Source organism: Triturus cristatus, chromosome 1_2, assembly GCF_964204655.1.
Source record: "Triturus cristatus chromosome 1_2, aTriCri1.1, whole genome shotgun sequence".
NCBI classification, from domain to species: Eukaryota; Metazoa; Chordata; class Amphibia; order Caudata; family Salamandridae; genus Triturus; species Triturus cristatus.
This window is the reverse complement of record NC_140580.1, coordinates 542,087,508-542,110,372: the sequence shown is the minus strand read 5'-3', so window position 1 is coordinate 542,110,372 and position 22,865 is coordinate 542,087,508. Positions and strand designations below refer to the sequence as shown.

At 41.5% G+C, this 22,865-nt stretch overlaps 1 protein-coding gene across 1 annotated transcript in view; it reads left to right on the top strand.

Moving 5' to 3' along the window:
• PI4K2A (phosphatidylinositol 4-kinase type 2 alpha) overlaps nucleotides 1-22,865 on the top strand; it is a 188,346-nt gene that overhangs the window by 102,382 nt on the left and 63,099 nt on the right. The window contains exons 3-5 of the mRNA XM_085606372.1: nucleotides 2,177-2,308; nucleotides 2,745-2,898; nucleotides 3,788-3,849. Coding sequence (XP_085462498.1) covers nucleotides 2,177-2,308; nucleotides 2,745-2,898; nucleotides 3,788-3,849 — 348 coding nt within the window. The remainder of the gene's footprint in view (nucleotides 1-2,176; nucleotides 2,309-2,744; nucleotides 2,899-3,787; nucleotides 3,850-22,865) is intronic.

The following is a 22,865-nucleotide window of genomic DNA, read 5'->3' as shown; positions in this document are numbered from 1 at the left end:
TACTCCAACGAAGTAGTTTGATTCAGGCAATAGGGAGGAGGTAAGCATGAACTATACCAAGATGACTCGCTGTATGACTCTTCAAAGGCTACTGATTTAACTCCGGGACCGCATTGAGCCACAGTCTTTAATATGTATCCTAATTGCAAATGTAACCTTGATGAGAAGGCACCTGTTAAGTAATCATGTCACCCTGGAGCAGGACCCAGCAGGCACAGGATAGCAACCGCAACCAAGTTACTTAGGCTGGAATGGGGCAATCAGTTATTTACTTTGCTTTTGATCCCTGTAAGCATCACAGCGATACTAGGCGTGCCATCTATACATCATGGAAGAGCTGACAATGAATAGCTAAGGATCTGTCCTTGCTGAAAGTCCCTACCTGACCATTTAACTGCCTCAGTGACATATGACATGCATTCTATAAACTGTACATTCTAGCTTCCGTGTACACAACAGCAACCAGATCACGACTAAAGCAGTGGTGCTTGATACACCAACCACATGAGTGCTGCCAACACCAGTAACTCAGGAAACAGCCTGGATTGTCTGACATTTGGGGACAAAATTGTGTGAAGAAACACAAAATGTCCTCGAACAGCTGATCAAATCCTGGATTACCACCTTACGTAGCAGGTCCCAGCAACTTGCATAGGTCAGGACCCCATGCAAAGGCCAGGCACAGCAGTAGCACATAGCACAGTGTGCCAGCCTCTCAGGGCCAGATGTCACATGGAAAACACTAGAAACAGAGACCCTGCTGCCATTTTCATACATGTATTTAAACCTAGGTACAGCGATGGGATAGGCACCTCCACCTTCCTTGAATATAGGTCTAAAGTAGAAGAGATTCATCTGCACGAATGACAAACCCCCCCCTGTGGCTCCATCATAAAGATCTTGCATTTGTTTTCACCCTCTTTTGGCAAGCCTGCCAGCTCCTCCGGCTGCAGATCCTGTTCAGCACCATGTTTAGCCAAGAGCACCTCTGCACCCTAGTCCCCCGAGCCTGGCAGATCGGATCTGTTTGTAGACTCCTTGTCTAGGGACAGCTCCTTGCCCAAGTTCCAAAGGATTTTTTTCAATTCACCCTGCAAGTACCTTTAAGCTAAGGTAACCATTTCAACATCGCAAGTTGGATTGACAGCTAAAGTGCACCTCTGCACCCCGCTCCACTGAGCCAGGTAAAATTGTGCTAGCTGTTGTGAAGTGGTCTAGGGACTAACAAGACCGTAACTCCAATTGGGTTCTGTTGAAGTCACTCTCTAAGTAACTGATTGCATATATATGTTTTTCCCATTGACCCCAATGTTAATGTTTTCATTTTGCAAAGTACTGATTTATTTAATTCTTTAAAATTGTATTGATTTCGTTTTGGTGTCTAAAAATATATAAAATTCAGAGCTATTTTTATAAATTGGTGTTGGATTTCTCTTGAGTCTTGTCAATTACTTCTCGTCCATCTTGGTAATATGAAATGCTTAACAAATGTTCTTCTAAGTAGCCTGTCTGCTCTTTGCTACTCTACCAGGACTGAGAGCAGGTGTACTGAGAGAGTACCCGAGGTCCATCCTTGTGTATTGTGCTAGTATTATATGGTAAGGCATCTGTGCCACACCACATAATACTTTCACCTTGCAACATGTTCAAATTGGTGACAAGGAGGGCAAGGTGGCTTTTTGGTTGGTGGTACCTGAAACTCCCAAACTGGGTTGAGACTACATTTCAAATCCACAGGTTCCAGATAGTAAAGATCTTTTGGTGCCACCAACAAGGCCATATCAGCAATTGATCAGCTTGAGCTGAGCCATAATGTGCCTTGCGAGTCCTCCAGTTGTTATATGATTTGGTTGTCTCAATATATTTGTGTTACGGATGCAGGGTGGACCGGTAAACTGTTTAAAAATTCCATCCAGATTCTTTGAACCACAGTTGTTATGTTTGTGGGATGGAATTTCTTTCTTACTTGACGGAGCAGGAGACCTATGATACCTTTTCTATTTAGCCGTCGACTAGTATGTAACCATTCTTTCAGCTGAAATGATCTTTATCTTCTGAAAGTACCAGAATGAGTAGAATGAGTGTGTGAATATCCTGTTGAGGGTCGTTTGTCTTTTGTTCCTGACTTGGAATCATGAAGGGACTGAATTGTAAAGTGCATTTTTTGTCCTTTCAGGTTGTGTACCTTGCCAGTGAGACCTTTAATTATAGTGCCATTGATCGTGTGAAATCCAGAGGGAAAAAACTTGCTCTGGAGAAAGTGCCAAAGGTTGGACAAAGGTTCCACCGAATAGGCCTGCCGCCCAAGGTATGGTGCGAATTCCTTGGATTGATAAGATGATTTTTTTATTCGTTCTAGTTGATTCAGTGCTTCACTGTGTTAAACCATGTTGTTTTCGTGCAGGTTTTGTCTCTTGCAAGCATTAACGTGTGAACTGCTGTTATTGCCATCCCTTTGAAGGCTTTATCTGCATGCAAGATTACAGCACCATTAGCCTGTCAAATCTAAATCTTTAGATGGTAATCTAAAAGAAAACATGGTTTGAACAAAGCATGTGAAGTATTATTTCTGGTTTCTGACTTTACATCTCATAACTACCTCTCATATTTGAAAGTGATTTATTGACCCTGGTTTCTCCGCAAAGGATGCTGGACATGTATATGTACTTCTCTTATATTTTGCCTTTTCACATGGTGTTATGTTTATGTTTGTATTTCATGGGCCATTTCCTCTCCAATCCCAGGTTGGCTCTTTCCAGCTGTTTGTCGAGGGCTATAAAGATGCTGATTACTGGCTGCGGAGGTTTGAGGCTGAACCTCTTCCAGAAAATACAAATCGTCAGTTGCAATTGCAGTTTGAAAGACTGGTGGTTCTAGACTACATCATAAGGAATACCGGTAAACCCTGCTAATCTGATGTATCTATTTCTGTACGTTAATTGTCTGGAAGACTAGTGATTCAGAAATAAAGGCGTATTGTTTTTTTAATTTGAGCCCAGGGCTTGAATGTATAGCTGAGTGGCTCCTCACCTGCTATGGTCTGGCCATTTAGTGAAGGGGATGCTGTATGATTCACTGGAAATTAAAGGACCACTTTATCCTGTAATTACTCTCTGAAGATAAGACTTCCAGTTAAAGGGTAGCAAGTCCAGATTCTTTTTGTTATTTCTTCTTGGCGGTATTGTAACAGGTTGCCATCTCCATGGTTTCTGTTAATTAGAAGGGGTTGATTTAAAAGAGAGCAGTGGCAGTGAATCTGTCAAAAAACAGGGGAGCAACATCTGCACCTCCATTAGCATAACCACTCTGATTACAGCTCCATAGATGATAGACATCTCTTCGTCGGAGACTGTAGCTACATCAAGATGCCAATGAGACATTGAAAGGGTGGAGGGCTTTCACATAGAGACAAGTATAGTGGGCCTAATATTCTTGGAAATACACTACTTCATATATATTAAAGATAATAAATAAGTTGCATTGACATGTACCCCCGCCTCCTCTAGTACATTTCCATTGCTCACATATGCCAAGATACAGCCACTTTGCAGGGCACCCTCTGCTGCACAGGCAGATTTCTTACTGCCAATGAATGTACATGATGTAAGAAATCAATTTCGGTGCTCGATGAAAATTCTGCCAGCCACACTTTAGATCCAGCCCAAATTTTGTATTGTATTTTGTCCTGTACCATGCGTTTGCCAGTATGTTATGTACGTAGTTTGTCAATTGCCTGTATCAGTCATTCAAAATCTTTGACGTTTTGTTAAATGTATTCCTTTTGCAGATCGAGGCAATGACAATTGGCTCGTCAAATACGATTGTCCGATGGACAACTCTAGTTCCCGGGTGAGTAGGCAGGTCACAGAACACACTTTGGTAACTGTGGGCACTGCTAGTGATTTTGTATGTAAGGATTGTTTATGGGAAATCTATTTTCATATTTCTACTATGGGCTCCTGATTTGGGATCAGGGGTTGTAAAACAACTGAGGTTTAAATGAATGGCAATTTTTCTGTGGTGTTCGACTTTGCAGGTCCCTTATTGGCTGAAACTACCCATTTTGTAAGGTTGCTTTTCTAATTGATGCCTGAAGGGTACTTTCGAACACACAGTAATACTGAAAAGAGAATTGACCTATCCTGACACATTTCTGATTAAAACAGTTAAAGGAAAATGGAAACATTTCAGACTTTGCAAACTTTTAAAAACGTGTTGCCCTTTTTGTCAATATAGTCAGAATTTTACATTGTCGGGGAATGCTGTGCTTAAATTTGTCATAGTACTTAGTTACAATCACACGCCTTTGCCACTGCTAACAGTGTTTGTTGATTTACTAAGGGAACTGTGAGGTAATTTAAGAAAGCGAGTTACTAACTTGGAGCTATTCTTTGGAAGTTTATTTTTTTTTAACCTTTTTTATTTTATGGAAATTTGTTCTTTTGAGGTGAAACAGACGTTTAGCAACCTCATTACCATCCATTGGTGTAGTGATAAGAATCCAGACTTCTCCGCAGGATAAAGCCAAAAGCATGTTTTTGGTCAGGTTTATAAATTAACCTTGAAATTTCAACTTAACTATGTTGACAACGCGGTCTACACTCATTCAGGGCATTTTTTTGGCACTGTAGCTTTTATTCCCGCTCATATCTGAATAGTGTTCTTTTTCAACTGAAGATTGTAGTAGGCATTTTGGGTTTGTTTAGCTTCATGGAACACCATCAAAGTAGCCAGAACCAGGCAGCGCTAGGAGCCAACTTTTAGGCTGCCAGTGCGCAATACTTAAGAGGGCATTCCATGCACAAGACCTACTAAATACAAAAGAAAGGCTTGTAAGCCCACTCTGCCAATAAACCTGTAGAACAGCAAGATAAAATACATTACAGTGCCACTAAAAAGAACTATAACGCAGCAGAAAAATAATAAGTGTATGGAATTCTTCAACCACCCACGGCGGCAAGCTTCCAAAACACTTTGTATTCAACATTTGCATAGTCATCACAGGTATCTGGAGTTACCCTTCTTTCAGTTACACACTTCACCTGACTCTCCTTATTCAGTCCTAACATACTCTGTGATTAAGTGCCTCTCTGTTTAACATGATCACTGCGTTCTTTTCCACTGAAGCTATATATATAGAGCTCGAAAATGTTGACCATTCAACCTGCTCCCAACAAACTACTTATCTTGCATGTCAACACGTGTTCTTTGATTTGTTCTTGAAAGCCCTCTTCATTACATTCTTTCTGTCCACACAAACCTCCCTCCTCCCTACAGATTGTCACAAAAGAGATCATGTTGTTTTTCCAACCAACCCTTTGCCATGTTTTAAATATAAAGCTATTGTACTACTGCCATATTGGTCAAAACGCCTTTCATTTTAATCCGACTTAAATGGTGCTCCATTTTCTACAGGCGTACACTTACTGGCAAACTATGTCTAATCCTAACTTCATCCTAGAGTGGCACAGAACACCTACAGGCAACACCGACCGCTTTGCTTTGTCATTGGCTGGACACTGAAATCATCTCTTTTCCTCGAGTTGGTTGTGCATTTGTGCCTGCTATACTCTAGCCTTAATGATACTCTTTCCCAAGAGTCAAACGTGCAATCTCATCCATCCCAGAGGAACCACTTCACAGCACCTCCATAGATTTCCCTTACTAATATTCAGTGATTCTTTCACAAACCAAATGTCCTTCTCTTCAAAAACGAACTACCCATCGGGCCACTCGTTCAGTGTTTACCATTGCCTTTAATACTAAATTCTTTCTGTATGCTTCCTCTCCTTTCATAGCATTGTATTTTATCCTTTCTGTAGTGTTTTCCTACCTCTTTTTAAAGTTCCAAAATGCTTTGGAGACCAAGGGATAGTGGTTCTGATTCTGAGATGCATGGATGAGAGAAGGGTGGTGGTAGTAATGGCATCTGTTAGTGTTGAGTATTGGTATCAAGTGTCATTGCCAGAGAATGTTCTCATAAACATTATGCAGGAATGTGTAAGCTTGTTTTACATGTGTGACTTAAAGCAGGGAAGTATGAGGATAGCATTGCATGAAGCATATACACACCACTCAGGCTTTGTGGTCTTAGCAATACTGGATGGAATCTTTGTTAAGGGAAAAGCCAATACTTTATGGCTTGTCGAATTACAAATGATTGCTGATGGTCCTTATTTTTTGTGGCATTTTATTTCATAATTAGCATTTATGTGCTGAGAGCCAGCTACTTCTTACCTAAGCCTTCCTCCTGTAGCCTTAATAGTCGTGCTGCTTGTACACATCACCTCCTTGCCTACCACACACAATCTACAGCTATTTTTCGGATTCTGCACACCACCCAGAAATGAATTTCCCTAACTTCTATCTATGATAACTTATCATCACACAAGAGGTCATGCTCTTGCAAAAAAGGCATGCATGAGTGGCATGTGGTCTGTTTTTGCCACAAACCGTAAACCCTAGAGGAAGAACCTAAAATGCTTGATAACCCAATTGCCTGTTCATGCCTCACTTTGCCTGCACCCACTGATTAATCAACCCTTGCCCCTTTGAGCTGTATTGAGAAAAGAGACAGCCCACATTCTTAGTGACCTTTCATCTGTGACACAAGTGTGTCCTGACCCTTTTCTGGATGATTCAGTTAACAGGGGACAGTGATACCCTCAAAATGCACTAGAGAAAATTGTAGACAAATGTTTTTCTTTAGACTTCAAAAGTCCCCTTTGTTTTAACAGCTCCAATTTGTGTTCTGGGAAAATCTTGAAGCATTTAATTGGTGATATAAAATCAACAATTAATCAAAAGTGAGTGATAAAACAAATACATTTCAAGGCAAGGTATTACAAAATAAGAATAATGTAAGCCATCTGATACTGCCTGAGACCTTCTGTGGATCAATAAAATTGAATCACCTCCTTTCAGGAGCAAAAATTGAGGTTCATAAGTAAATACGTGCAGCATAGCAATATAGAAGACATTTGGATTTTCTAATTTCTGCATTACACAAGTTTTTCATGTGCTTTTTTTCTATTCCACAGAAAGGTAGCAGTGTGATGGCAGCTATGTCTAGTTCACTCCCTCAAAATAATATCAAACAAAATGACTGTGTGCCCATGAATGTCACACATGTCAAAAACCTAGGCACATCTGACAAAAGGTGTGCTTGTCGTCTTGTTCATTAAGTACTACTAAGATCCCTTGATTGTTTTTAACTTTGGGATAGTGGGTTAAAGGAGTGAGAAAGGAGTGGGAAATGAGTGAGAAAGTGACATTCTATTTCACATTTCCTACCAACACATGACTCTGCCTCTTACAACATTACTGATTGGTGTAAGCAGGATGCGCGGATCCTGTTTTATGCATATCAGTGGAACATAAAATGAAACTATTTTCTTTGGCATTTGTGTGGCATAAATTGTCTTCCAGAGGACAGACAGACTAAATATCCTGTTCATGGTTCCCAAACATACACAAGTGTACAAGTGTGAACATAAAATTAGAAAATGCTCAAAATACCTTCCAAGTCACCCATTACAATTATGCTGAGGTCTAGACATATCCAATTCAAGCTCTTTGATCTCTCCCAATCCCCCTAATTGTTCACTATTCAGTTATTCTGCATACTTGGTGTTTCGTTACCTTGCAGGTAATCTTGTTGTGTGCATATATTCTAAAGGGTATGAAGTATTAAAGTAATGATAGAAATTAGGGAGTGTTTATAGATGAAATGGTTCAAGTAAGCTTGCAGCAGCCAACAGTGCTATAAAATATAACTGTTTGGCTCAGTTGGACAAATCATTCTTATAATGCTCTGGCAATCTAGGAAATAGAATGTAGTGTAATATGCACCACATTTTGTGTTGCTTTATTCTCCAAGCAAGGTGTAAATTCTAAACTACCAAAATCCAAAACACTAAGGGGCTCGATTCACTAAGTCCTTGCAGAGATCTCTGCCAGCACATAATTTACCTACTTTGTGGAATTTGTAAATGTTCCCAGGAGTATGCTTGAAAAGTCGCAGGTATACTTCTGGAAAGGTCTTGTGACATTCCCATCGGCATACTATTTATGCTATGCAGCACAAGGGGAGTAGTATTCCCTGTACAAATGCTCACTTTTTTTCTTTGCATGGATGATATTTGTGCCCCATGAAGAAAACCCATGCCCTACATTTTCTCCCAGATTTGGGGGTTATTCATTTCCCTTCCCACCATGGAAAGGGATTTACTCCAGCGCTTGGTTGTAGTGTAAGTCCCTTGCTTATCAATGTGTGATCAGAGGAAGGAGATGAATCTGTGAATTCCGAGAAATGTCTGTTTGTGGGCGCTCACAAACTTCCAAGATTAACCAAGCCTTTGCACACCCCTTTCCCACACCTTGAATGTGATTTCTGGATGTGGAGAACTCTGCACTAATGACAGAGGTGATTATGCCTATTTATCTCTGGCAAGAATTCCTTTATGAATTCCTGGCAGGCATAATTAAGGTAAATGTGATTCTAAACATATTTTTATAGCCAAATGTATCTCTGTGAATCCACTCCTACATCCAGAGACTGTAGATAGTACCCTTCTCCTCTCAGAGCCCAACATCCCCTTCCCATTCATCTCTGTAATGCTCTCTGACTGCGTTCTTTGCCTCGGGTCCTATACAGTGCTTCGCTGACTCTGGCGGGGCTTGTGCTATAAAAATACCACAAACTTTCATACACACATCCTTACAAAGGCAGAGTTCTGTGATGCCCAATGTACTTTGTCCGAATGGCATTGGGTATTTTAGATATGCATGTGGTGTATTTTTGCTTTCTTAATTGAAGGTATGTGTTGCCTGCTCTAATGTGTAGATGCGTTTTTTATTATGCTTATTTGAATTCTACCACTGGCTTTGTAGTGCACTGATTTTAGTCAGTTCTACAAGGTCTCGTAGAGCTGTTCCTCATTTTAAAAATGTTTGCTGGGAGATGTTAGTGAAGTGGGTTATGAGGGCTAAAAAGTTCAGAGTTCCATTGTCTGTAGGTGGTCTTGTTGGTCACTGCTGCTTTAGTAATTTATATTCTTAGTGAACTTTAAAACCAATAAAGTGGGATCCCATAACAGGAGTGAGATCTCATGGAATGTGATGAATTCAGGCAGGCATACATTTGGCAAATGAAGTGTCCTCCCTAGTGTTCTAGCTAACCTTGATGTCCAAGATGGCATCCAAGATGGTGCCAGTGAGTGCTTGACTGTTTTGCAGAGGTCTGTCTTTTAAATTGAATGAGCATCAAAAAGGTAGCTGAGGGAGAGCCACAGTCGAGAAAAGATTACAATTTGGTCATACATTTCCTGGAAAATAACTGCTAATCCACCTTAAGCTTTCTTTAGTTGGTTTGGGGTGAATATTCTGCTGTGAAGGCAGATGGGCTCGTGGTGAACTGAGGGGTTATTGGTCCCTAATCAGGTTATGTAATGAACTGATAACAAATGTAAGCCATGTACATCTGTATGTTTGGTATACTTGTTTTCCTAGTGAATCAGTCTATAATTGCTGTTTGTGTCTTGTTTCTTTGTCATTTATGTTTTCTGTCTCAATCTAGACTCTAATCATCTTTTTTCTTCTTTACACATCTTCTGTACTGTTATTCTCCTTTATCCAGAGTTAATGTTTGTGGAGTTCCTCCACAAATAGTTTAGTTTACTATTTTGGCCCCGTACCAATTCATCTCCTCCACTCCTTTCCTTGCTTCTGCACTTCTTATTTGGCGCCTCCCTTCTCTTTATTACCCTCTTTCATTCAATCTTTTTTTTTTTAAATTGTTTTTATTATTTTCAATGGCAGAGGCAAACAGGGTACAAGGATGAGAAGAAAAAAAAAAAAAATAAAAAAAAAGAAATAGGAACAACATTTTAAGCAATGACAATCGATCGCACAACAATTAATACATTAAATTAACTTAAATCCAGTTTTCGATAGGAGACCAAAGTTTCCTAGCAAATGTCTTCTTTTTATGTCCTTTCAAATTATACACAGCTTTATCCAATCTGTAAACATTTAACAATTTTCCCAGCCATTGTTCAAATGATGGTGGATCAGAATCTAGCCATCTTGAAGTAATACATGAACGATAAACAGACATTCCGATGAAAAGAAAATATTCTTGATCATCGGTTAAACTTTCAGATGGAGCATATAAACCAAGAATAATCACAGATGGACATAATTTAATATTAACATTGAGCAAATTGGTCAAAAACTTTTCTATCCTATTTAAAAATACAGTTAATTCAGAACAGCTGAAGAACATATGACAAGAATCGGCTGCTAGAGTTCCACAGCGGCTGCAATTAATACCTTTCGTAACTTTCCATTTAGCCAGCTTTGCCGGTGTATAATAAAGATCTAAAGATGCCATGTAATGTTGACTTTTAAGAGAGCTGTTCACTAGTATTTTATTACTGATCTCAAATGCCCTTGAAAGATCAATTCCGTCTGTGCACAGTGTCTTTTCCCATTTCTGGGTTTGGAAATCAAGATCATCATGCAACATGGTGATCATTGATTGGTAAATTGTGCCAGTACGGCTATCCCTCCTAGCATTTTCCAAGACTATATTGGTCTCCATCGCATTAGTATGTAAAAGGTGTTTTTTTTCCAAAAAGCTACGAATTTGTAAATATTTAAAAAATTCGTTTCTAGATAGACCGAATATATTTTGGAGATTACTAAAAGACATTAAAGCTCCATTTTGGTACAGTTGCCCAGTTGTGTGAATCTGTCCCAGACGGAATCGATTCATAGGAACGTTTTGGGAAATGCCAGATAAAGAGAGATTGCAGCAAATTGGTGTATAAAAATTATATTTTAGAGTTATCCCTAGAGTTTTATTGATTTGCCTCCACACCAAAAACGCAGAAAAAAAAACCTTAAATCTTGTTTTTTTGTAATAGCTTGGCTCCATGAATATCAATAAGGATTGGCGCACCTGACCACCCATAAGCATCTCAAAGATAGATGGTGACAAAAAAGTTTCGTTAATGTGATCATGAAATAATAAAACCTTTATATTTTTGAGGGTTATAGCCCAATAGTACATTCTGAAATTCGGAAATCCTAACCCACCGCGTCCTGGCGGTAAAGTGCACCATTTTAGAGATCTTCTTGATCGACGGTAGCCCCATAAAAATCTGGACAACATCCTATCTATTTTGTTAAAAAGAGACATAGAAAAGAATAATGGAATAGTACGAAAAAAATAGAGAAATTTTGGAAAAATCAACATCTTGATAACATTAGTCCGTCCAAATAGGGATAAATGTAAATTATTTATCCTTTCTAAAGTTCTATTGGTGGATATGAGTAAAGGATCCAGATTTAATCCAACAATGTCATCTATTTTAGATGAAATGGTTACACCAAGGTATGTAGCAGTATCACTTAAAACAATATCAGTGGGCATACAAGTTTTAGAATGTATAATTTGGGTTTTTGAAACATTTAGTTTGTATCCAGATAATTTACCGAATTCACTAGCAATTTCTATTATTTTGGGTAGGGCAGAAGAAGAATCGGAAGTGACAATGGCCACGTCGTCTGCATAAGCTAAGACCTTATGGTCTATCTCATGGAGCCGTACAGGTGGTATACCGGCCTCTATAATTAATCTGTTCAAGTAGGGTTCTAAGTAGAGTGCGAACAAAAGAGGAGAGCAGGGGCATCCTTGTCTGGTCCCCCTAGTAATTGAAAATGAGCTGGATATATCCGTGCCTAATCTTATTACACCCTTTGCATTAGAATAAAGTGACTGAATAGCTTTAATAAATTGTGGTGGAAAACGCTTCCATTTTAATACGGACCAAAGGAACCCCCAGTCTACTCTGTCAAACGCTTTTTCAGCGTCGAGTAAGATAACTCCGACTGGGGATTCCTTTGCTTGGGCCCAATCCAATATTGCAATAACACGTTTAACGTGATCTGTGGTGTCCCTGTGTTTAATAAACCCATGCTGGATATTAGAAACCAGGCCCGGCATAACTTCGTTCAATCTATTTGCAAGGATTTTGGAAAAAATCTTACTATCAGCTGTTATCAGGGAGATAGGACGATACGAGCCTAATTCCTTTGGGTCCTTATTCTTTTTAACAAAAACAACTATAGTAGCTGTAGACCAGGAATCAGGAGCTTTCTCTTGAAAAGCTGCATTAAAAATTTTAAGCAGCTCTGGTTTTAACAAAAGTCTAAATGTCCGATAAAATTCTAAAGGAATCTGATCGGGCCCCATAGCTTTACCAGCTGCAAGACTCACAATGGCCCTTTCAATCTCATCCCAGCTTATTAATCTAGAAAGTGAGTCTATATCTTCTGTGCACAGAAATAATTGATTGAAGTTTTGTAAATACTCTTTGGGATCAAGGGTCTTATCGACTTCATTGTTAAAGTCGTTATACAACGTCTTATAGAAGCCCTGAAATGCCTCTAATATTCCCTCCCGGCTATCATGAAAAACCCCATTTATATCTTTAACACAATATATTTCGTTAAAAGAAGATTTTTGTCGTAGACGCTGAGCTAGAATTTTACCCGTGCGTTCGCTAAGTTCATAACGTTCCGTTTTGTATTGTTTAAATTTTGCAGCTACTTCTTCAGCCATATGTGTGCGAAGACCTGAGCGTTCAATAGTTAAACGTGTTTGTACATCCTCTATATTAGCATTATTTTTACATGCAACAGATAATTCCATCTCCACCCGCCTTATCTTATTTAGCCTGTCCCTAAAGTCTGCTTGGGTTTTTTTCCTCTTATAGTTTGCAAAACTAATTGTCTCACCACGTATAGTGGATTTAAAAGAGTCCCAGACTATTTGTGGAGAAGCAGTATCGTTATTTGTCGAAAAATAATCTTTAATAATATTAACCATAAATTGAAGGTATTCTTCGTCTAGTAATAAATTTCTTTGAAATGACCAAGCTCTAATTGAATTTGGGTGGTCAGTGGAAAATTGCATCTCTGCGATTATAGGATTATGATCTGAGATAACTTGAGGTAATATCTCAATACGAGTTTTCTCAAGAAAAAATGACGATACAAAAAAATAATCTAAACGAACGAATTTTTGATGAGGAGTAGAAAAGAAAGTATAACCGGGGTCGTTGTGATGAAATTTATTCCAAACATCAATTAATCCATTACTTAGAACCAGGTCTCTGAGTGCTTTGTAAGTTTGAACCTTTCTACCCACATATCTCTTCTCTAATTTAATATCCCAGTCAGCTGACATGTGTATGTTTAAGTCTCCACAAACTATGATAGGTTGTGTCCAAGTAGATAGTTCTGCGTTCATAGTATTAAATAATTCTGCATCATCCAAATTGGGACCATAGATACAACATAAAGTAAATTTACAGCTTCCAATTTTGAGCTCAACCAATCCCCATCTTCCCCATTTATCAGAATGAGTTTTTACACATTTCCCTATTCCCTTTCGCATGCAGATTGCAACACCTCTTTTAATACCCATTTGCTTAGACGTAATCAAGACTTCTAGTCCCAAATTATTCAAGAGACAACGTTTATCCCATGAAATATGAGTTTCCTGTAAACATAGGATATCGATATTCAACCCTTGAAGCATTGTTCGAAGCATGGCAATCTTCTTTACATCATTGAGACCATTAATATTAATGGAGCATATTTTCACCTGTTTATACATTTCCAAAATAATGAAAACAAATTATCGATCGTCAACAGACGTATTTGTTCTTCGATAATACCATTTGAATACCTTGTAATCATCCCTGTATTGAGCACCTCTGCCTTACACCCCCACCACCAACCCTTACCCTTACCCACCCCAACCCCTAGACCCAGAACCCCTCCCCCCACCCTCCCCAAAATATGAGGCACAGGAACTGTCAGTTCCTGAAGCGAATGGATGCCGTGCCCCCAACCCGTGGCGTCCCTAAAAAAGAAATAAAGCAAGAAAGAGAGGGAGAACAGATATAAAGATATAGAAACGTAATAAACCTATAGTCAGATAATTATTATATAGTACAATACTATTATTACGCCCCGGTTCTGTGTCTGACATACTACACATCCAAAAAAAATCGTTTTATCTGTTCAAAGAGACTCCAGATACTCCTTAGCTTTGATTGTAGAAATAAAGTATTTTGTCTGGCCCTTAAAAATTGTCTTTAGTTTTGCAGGGCCTTGCAGGAATACTGCCACTTCTTTCTTCTGGAAGTCAGGAATTAATTGCTTCAATTGCCATCGTTGAGCCACAGTAGCTTGGCAATAGTCTGGCCGGACAAAAAACTGAAACCCTGGACCATCTGCTTTCTTGTCAGGTCTAGCATTTGCAAATATCACTTCGCGAGCAAGGAAGTTGTTAAATGATACCAAAATAGCCCTGGGATAATTTTCTTGACCTTGCCCTTGTCTTGATTTCCTTATTGTAAAAGGAAATCTATGTGCTCGCTGTATTTCCCGAGCCCAATCCCAATCAGTAATATCAGGAAAAGCGTCTTTTAATAAATTAATAATAAACTTCCTCGGGTCCCCTCCTTCTTTATTTTCAGGGATTCCCAAAAAACGCAGGTTGTTTCTACGGGCATGATTTTCCAAACTAGCTAATTTATCAGATAAGTCATCCTTTTGAACTCTGAAATATCCCACTTCCTGTCTTTGAGCCATACATTCTTCTTCTAATACAGATATCCTAGCCTCGGCCTCCGTGACCCTATCAGCAGTCTCAGAGCATAATTTAATTGCACGTCGTACTGCATTTTTAACTTTAGCACATGTCATTTGCGTACGTTGGTTTTCGGCCTTGCTCTCTGCTCTGTGACACATCATAGTATCGAAAATTGTTTTCAGCGTGATCTCATCGTTATTCACTTGCTGTGGCCCAGAATCAGGTGTCACGGTATGGCTGGGCCCTGGAGTATTATCAATAGCAGGGGCAGAGGCAGAGGCAGTGATCATTAAGTTGGGAGATAAGGAATTTGAAGCCACCTCTTGGCTTGTTGTACGAGAAGATCCCTTCTTCCTCAGCTTCTTTTTTATAATAGTTCCCACATTAGTTTTGTCAGGGTTCATGCTGATCTCGCCCTCAGAAGATAGACTTTCTCCACTAAAGTCTGCCCAATCTTTATTAGGATCAGTTGCTTCGTCAGATGAGAGTTCTGATAATGAATAGAAATTTTCAGGGAGCTCTGGATTATATTGGTGCCCACTGGGTTCTTTTCCAATTGATACTTCATTTAATGCTTCATTTAGTAATAATGCCGATGATGAAAGAGAGCATGCGCTGCCAGTGATATCTCGATCCGGAACTACAGGTCCCATAACCCCCTTCTTCAGCGAGTCGGTCGGAATTGGATCAGGTGTCAGAATAGAAGGATTATTAGAGACATTCGAATTATCACTACTTGTAGGTACCTGACTGGCAGTCTGACCTGGGGTTGTATCAATGCTTTGGTTAGCTTTATCACTTATTTTCTTTTTTGCGGCATGCTTTACGAATAAGTCTGGCACAGTTTGTAAATTAGCGCTTTTAGCGGCGGCCCCTTTATAAGTATTCTTACCCTGTTTGAAGGAGGGTTTGCCAGGAAGCAATGGCGTCGCCTCTGCCATTTCGGTTTCCTCGTTTCCTTGCTCCGTATTGCCTGAATCGGGTCCCGAAACAGTGTTTCTATTACTGCGTGTGGCTATGGAGGATGGAAGTGGTGTCCTCTTCTTCTTCCGTGAGCCACCTCTTCCAGGAAAAACGCTACTCTGTGGCCAACACAGACAGAGTATACCACGCCACAGCGGAGACCGCCGATTAAGTTCGAAGAAGTTTAGCAACATTCGTAAGCTCAGCTGGAAACCAGGATATTTTGTAGCAGGATATAATCACTGAGTGCTGAAGCGCAACGATGATTCTCCGTCTTAATGCTGAGCAACCTGTCCTACAAGGTCTGCACCCTCCCGAGGCACACACGAGACGAGCCAAGCTCCGAGCCTCAGATCCAAACAATCGTAAAGACGAAGGCACCTCTCCTCCGCCACTGAGTCCGCCAGAAAGCGGTCGATACCTTACTGCCTCTCCGCCTCGCCCCCCCGGGGCGTCACTCCGGATTCGAGCCCAAATTCAGGTCCGCGGTCACTCCACGGTCAGGCAGAGAAAGAGTCCCAGGTTTCACACAACACCGCAAGATTCCGTCTCCTGCCTCTCCGCGCTCTCCCAATGGCCGGCCAGAGCGGCTTCCTTGACCGCGGCAGTAACGGCGGCAAACCGATACCAAGCAGCGTGGTCACCGATAACAAACACAGGTGAGCGGGATCGTAATTAACAATACGAAAGCCACATAGCCAGTTCTCGATCAATTGAAGAGCATCTAAGTTTCTCCTTCTCAAGTGGAAAAACAGTAAAGCGCCAGGAGCCAGGGAGCTAGCTGCCTACACAGCCTTCCTCACGGCAGCCATCTTGCCCCTCTTTCATTCAATCTTACACATATTCATATTATCTTGCTGTTCCCTGACTCCATCATCTCAGTCTTTCCCTCCTTTACAGCCACTCACTGTCCAGCTTATCCTTTCATCATATCATTTCTTTTTGCTCCATGATGGCAACTATCAGAGTGCAGTAGAATAAGTTGACGGCAGGAATGACCTCTTTTATTATTATGATCAGGCAGTGTCATTCAGCTCTTTGGTTATCATTGTACCCAAAGAGGACTGTGCAGCAAAGTTTCATTTGTCAAAAGCCCTGGGCTCTCTTTGGTGCTATTGATGTGCCCTGGAAAACAAATGCACCCTTAACTCTACAGGCCCAGGAAGCAGACTTCCGATCCGTTCATAGGTGCTGATGTCTCTTCACTGCTGGTTTCATACTGGAAACTTTCCCTCCCCCCAGAAAAGGGGTTACTTCAACCCTTTCTTGAAATGAAAGTTGACCTGACCAAAAACACCAATCCCATAGGTGTAGAGAATGGAAGTGCTCAATGCGCCTGTCTGGCTGGTCCCTTTTCAATCTGTGCACTGGGTTTGGAAAACCCAGTTTGGAAAACAGTAGAAAACCAAGAGCCATTGGTGATTAAAGGGATACGCTCTCCATTGATCTTCCAGGCTCTATGGTGCTGGTGAGTGTGGAGCTTTGTTATACAGGAAGAGCTATAGACCAGTGAGAACCGAGTGGTTCTTACTAGTGAGGCATATAGAGAGAGTGAAGAGCAGCCATATCCTAGTGTTGAGAGGGTGACAGGCTCTGTGTGTACAAAGGGGGTTAAGGAGAGTTCCCAGATAGTTGATGCTAGGTGGGACATGGTCCTATTTCATCGCCTACTGAGGGGGAAAGGAGAGTTTCTATGGTGCAAGTGGGACACTGTCATGCTTAATGCACATGGGATTAAGAATAGAGATGAGAGAATTGCCAGATAACTGGAGTGGTGAGCTGTGCTGCCACATATCCCTCCCAAGTCCCCCACCCCTGTCTGCTTTCCATTTTGTAGGAAAACATTATTTGAGAAGAGCAAGGTTTACAAAGAAAGTCCATATTGGCTTGCTGGTGCTATAGGATGGAAAATGATAAAGCAAAATGCTTGAAGTGACCGAACCACTGTAGGAACATGGCATGGCTTTCTTGTTTCGGTCCATCAGCATTAAAGAGGAGTGGATGTGATTGGTTGGAAAGAACAGTCCAACAAAGAGACTCTGAAGATTCCTCAGTACTTCAGACAGCCCTTTCTATGAAAGAATATCCTTTAGGAGAAAATGTACTTCATATGAACATACCGCATTGAATTTTCAGTGAGAGAAAAGCGCCTCGCCACAGTGGGTGAATTACTTTGGGTAGCGCAAGTCCACCTAGCGTTTAATGCAAAATAGCAGACAGCCACGCTAAATTTCAATAGAGAGTTGTCATTACAGCTGACCAGGTCTCCCACTAGAAAATTATAATTTGACTCAGTACGCTGAAAAAATGTAAAATTCCCTCCAGTATATATTAATTTTGTCTTAATAAAAGTCAATGCATCTGGATCGTATATCATTTAGTTTGTCGCAGCAAAAACGTATCTAGTGTGCAGGTGTCCAGATCTTTTCCTCCAAGGAAGTGCAGGATGACCTTGGAGGGAAGAGGTCATTCATTTCCACAAATACTAACTCTGTTCTCTCAAAAACCCTGCTTCCTCGCAAGTTTTGAAAGCGAGGTTATGCTTACTGAAATGTGCAAGGTGTACAACATGAGACATCCTGGTTCTTGAGCTTCGTATAGTCATGCAGAGTTACTGGCAAATGCAATGCTATGCAAAGCTTTCAAACATAAGAAACAAACTTATTTGCCATTCAGTCAATATATTCATAAATGTATACATGTGGTTATATGCATTTACTCTCCATGAATCTAAGGAGTATAGCATAACGTAATTGAATATATTTTTATACAATGTAAAGTACTCTTGTATATTTGAAAGCTCTGTATGATGTTTTGATTCACTTTATTGGAGAGAGATTAGTTTGTTGTATTGCTGTGAAAAGACCATTTCAAGTCAAGAGGACATATGCAAGTGGGACGTGTGCTTTGGATAGTGCTTACTGTATTTACCACACACTCAGCTCTGACAACATAGCGTGGGTATTTGATTTGGATCCTGACTAGACGACGCTCACAAATCTTAGCTGTGAGGTCTGCTTTCATCAGGTTGGAGCATAGGAGGCGACTTGTGTTGCCATCTCAGTAATGTCTGTAAATAGGGATGTCGCATAGGTACAACCTGGAAAAGTGTTAGTGGGACGAATGTATGAGTGGTCAACTTATAGAGTGCAAACAAATGCCCTAGGGCGTCAAGGTGCTGATAAGGGAAACCCGGTCAGAGGGAGGAAAGTATCAATTCTTTAAGAGATTAGAGGGCAAGGATCCAAGTCTTTAAGGATTTACGGAAGAGAGGGTGTGATTCTAAACAGTAAATTGATGTTGATAGGGTGTTCTAGGGTTTCCTCCCCACCTTGCCCTCCTAAACCTAGGCACAACCAGCTAATTTTTGTTGGCAGATTGCAGCTGTCTGGCAGGAACATAGCGATGGAAGAGATGTTTAATTCCTTCTGGGTGTGAGGTATGAAGTGCCTTGTGAACAATGCAGAGGACCTTAAGCAGAATTCGCTTCTAGGCTGAAACCCAATGCAATTTTCGAATAGCAGCGGAGATTGAATGATATTTGGGAGGATCCAGAATCAGGCTCGCTGCGGCATTCTGGACAAGTTGTAGCATATGAATAGATCCTCTGTTAATGTCAGATTAAAGGGCATTACAATGATCCAATCTGGACAGAATCAGGGCAACAGCGATAAGAGAGATAGAAATGGAATGAACTTCCTCAGGGTCTTAATAACCCAGAACGAGGATGAAACATTTCTGGTGACCTGGAGATCAAACAACAGCATGTTGTCAACTATGACCCCAAGATTCTTTGCTGCGGCAACAGGGCAAGGGCATGATCCAAGCATTTCCGGCCACCGTGAGTGGGTCCATATATTTTGTTGGTTGCCGAAGACCAGAACCTCGGTTTTGTCCCCATTAAGTTGAACAAAGATGTTTGACATCCAGGCGGCAACAGCCTGCATGCAACTGTTAAAATTGGCTGCAGAGGCCTCTAAGTTCTTTGCGATGGACACATATATTTGTGTCCTCGGCGTAGGACAAGGCCTCCAACCCAAAGAATCTGATCTCCTTAGCCAGCGGGGAAATAAATATATTAAAAAAGGTAGGACTCCGAGACGAGCTCTGCGGGACTCATCATGAAAGTGGCAGCGCATTTTGACTGTTGGAAGACGTGTCAAGCCTTGGGGGGTCATTTTAAAACTTTTAATTGATTACTGTTTTTATAAATCTATCATTTTTACTTTCTGTGCACTACTGCAGTTTGTGGCATACTGTGGAGCTGTGTTCAATGCTCCAGGGGCACTTTTCAAGCCTTTTGCACTAAGGTTAGCGGTCCAGTCGTTGGACACTACCGCGCACGCCTGAGATATAAGGGGGTGGATGACGTGGCCATGTGCAGCGGGCGCGCCAAAGGCACCCAAAGGCAAGCCCGCCTGCGCTCGTCCGTGCCCGGATCGCGGCCAGCCATGCTGCACGTGGTGTTTCTTCAACCAGAACCGTCTGGTCCAAAGAGCAGCTGTTTGCTATCTCTATAACATGCTGCTCCGGGCCTACACGTTTGGATCTTGGTTTGATGGGAGAAAAGAACTCGGGACCCCACGAGCTACATTGTAGGTCTTGCCCATTTAAGCTGGATTATCGGCATGTGAAAGTGGGTGAGCATATGGATACTCCTACGGCTGTGTCTACCATAGTACCCGAACCAACTTCCAGGCCCACTATCAAGGCATGTCTTATTAACTGTACATCTCTCGCAAAACATGCTAATGATGTTTGGCTCACTCTAAAGACAAACGCTTGGGATGTCATGTTTCTAACTGAAACATGGCTGAGAGAGAGTTCCAACCCTGATATATCACTGGCTATTCCAGCAGGATACAGAATATCCAAGGTAAACCGGTCTGGCAATAGGTTAGGAGGCAGCCTTGCCGTGATTATGAGAGAGGGTTGGGAGACTTTGCATAGGAGAATTGAAAGTACAGGGCTGATTGAGGCCGTGTCCTTCTGTATTAAATTTTCTACGACTTCCTCTATGGCCGGACTGCTGGTCTGCAGACCCCCAAACGCACCGGCTGCGCAACTGCTGAAACTCTGACATTATCGCTGACCTCTTGCTGAGGCATACTAATTTAAACTGTCCTCGGTGAGTTTAATGTCCATATGGACATTGACAATTGCCCCTTAGCTGTTCAATTGGCTGGTACCCTAATGGGGCTAAATCTGATCCAAAAGGTATTGTCATACACTCATGTGGCTGGCCACAAGCTGGATCTACTTTTTACCACTGATCATACCCTACAAGTAGAGAACCCATTACCTGTAACTTGGTCGGATCACTGGTTGATTGGTCCCTTTCAAACTAACGTGGGTTTCCTGTAATAATCTGATCCGATCAGCATAGGAGGATAGGAGAAATTGGAGGAAGATCACACATGAATCTATGGGTTGTGAGTTACAGAATACCCCCCCCCCCCCCCCCCCACCCAACTTACAGGTGAACCGAGCCATGACGCTTCAGTTTTTAACTGTTGGGTCGTCTCAGCCCTTGACAGAATAGCCCCAATCAAGACCATGAAACTGGGCAGGATTAAAGGATTAAACCTTCTGCCCCCTGGTTTACAACCAAACTCCGCACGGAGAAAAGCCTATGTAAGAGGCTGGAGCGTGCATGGCGGAACAATTATGAGCCAGAGGCTAAGTGCGCATATAAAGCAGCGCAGAGAAAATTCCATGGTCTAAAACGTAAGATCATTAGGGACTATGTCGCCAATCAGATCAAGACAACTGATTCTAACACCGCGAAAGAAGATTTCAAGATAGTCCAGGGTTTTATTAAACCACAAGCTCTGAAGAGTACTAGTCTCCCCTCAGTGGCTCTCTGTGAAGATTTAGCCACTTTTTTCAGAACAAAATTCAAGTTATCTACTCCTCTTTTCCACTCTCAGGTCCACCAGATCTGGTATCTCATACCTCACACCACTCAAGTTTGTCGTCTGCTTTTCGCCCTATCTGCCTGGAAGCATCCCTGGTGGAACTGAATAAAATAAAATCAAGCTCTCCGTATGACCCCTGCCCTGCCAGATTCTTCAAGCTGTTAGCCCCCTGGTTTAATCTTCTACTGAACTCTATCTGGAATTCTTCGTTAGAGACTGGGGTTTATCCAATCGGTTGGAAAAATGCATTTGTCCAGCCAATTCTTAAGAATGAAGACGCTGATCCAGCAGAGCTCAAACGTTTTAGGCCAATTTCTCTTCTTCCTGTGCCGGCTAAAATTCTTGAAAAAGAAGTTCAGAAACCACTATCGGACTTCTTGGAGTCTAATCATCATCTGCACGACTCCCAGTCAGGATTTAGATCTGGCTACAGCACGGAGATAGCTCTACTTGAAGTCGCAGAGACTATCCATGAAACTCTAGATCAGGGCAGCTGCGCGATGCTGGTGCTGCTGGTGCTGCTGGACTTCTCCGCAGCTTTTGATACGGTGTCGCACAAGATTCTCCTAAATAGACTGGAACATCTAGGAGTGTCGGGAACTGTTCTGGCATGGTTCCGCTCATTTCTTCAGGGTTGTACACAGCAGGTGACTCTCCATCCTCATGTCTCCACCTCCAGCCCCCTCATGTGTGGGGTTCCTCAGGGCTCGGCTCTGAGTCCAACGCTTTTTAATGTGTACATTACTCCCCTTGCGGCCATCGTTGAGCAATGTGGGGTTAAGGTTGTCTCGTATGCTGACGACACGCAACTGGTGTTCTCTTTTTGAGAACACGAGATAGCCTTCGCCAGTTTTAAGCAGTGTCTTCCTAATATCTCGTCATGGATGATGGATAGCTGCTTAAAATTAAACACAGATAAAACGGAGGTCCTGTTTTTTAATCAATCCACCACCCCTCGTTCGGAACTCTGGTCACCGTCTGAGTTAAATCCACCTCCTCTTCCAGTTGCTTCTGCCAGGAATCTAGGGTTCAAGTTTGACTTACAACTTACTGGCAAAGCGCAAATCTCTCATGTTTCCTCATTGTATTTCTGGAAGTTGAAGGCTCTGTGGAGATTCTTTCACTTCCTGCCTTTGAACTGTAGGAAGACCGTGGTGCATGCATTAGTCACTTCTCAGCTTGCCTACGCTAATAGCCTTTACATGGGTCTCCCTGAGTATTTGCTCAGGAGGCTGCAGATTATACAAAATGTGGCAGCAAGGCTTATTAGGAGTGTGCCATTGCAACATCATATTACCCCACATCTGCGTAGT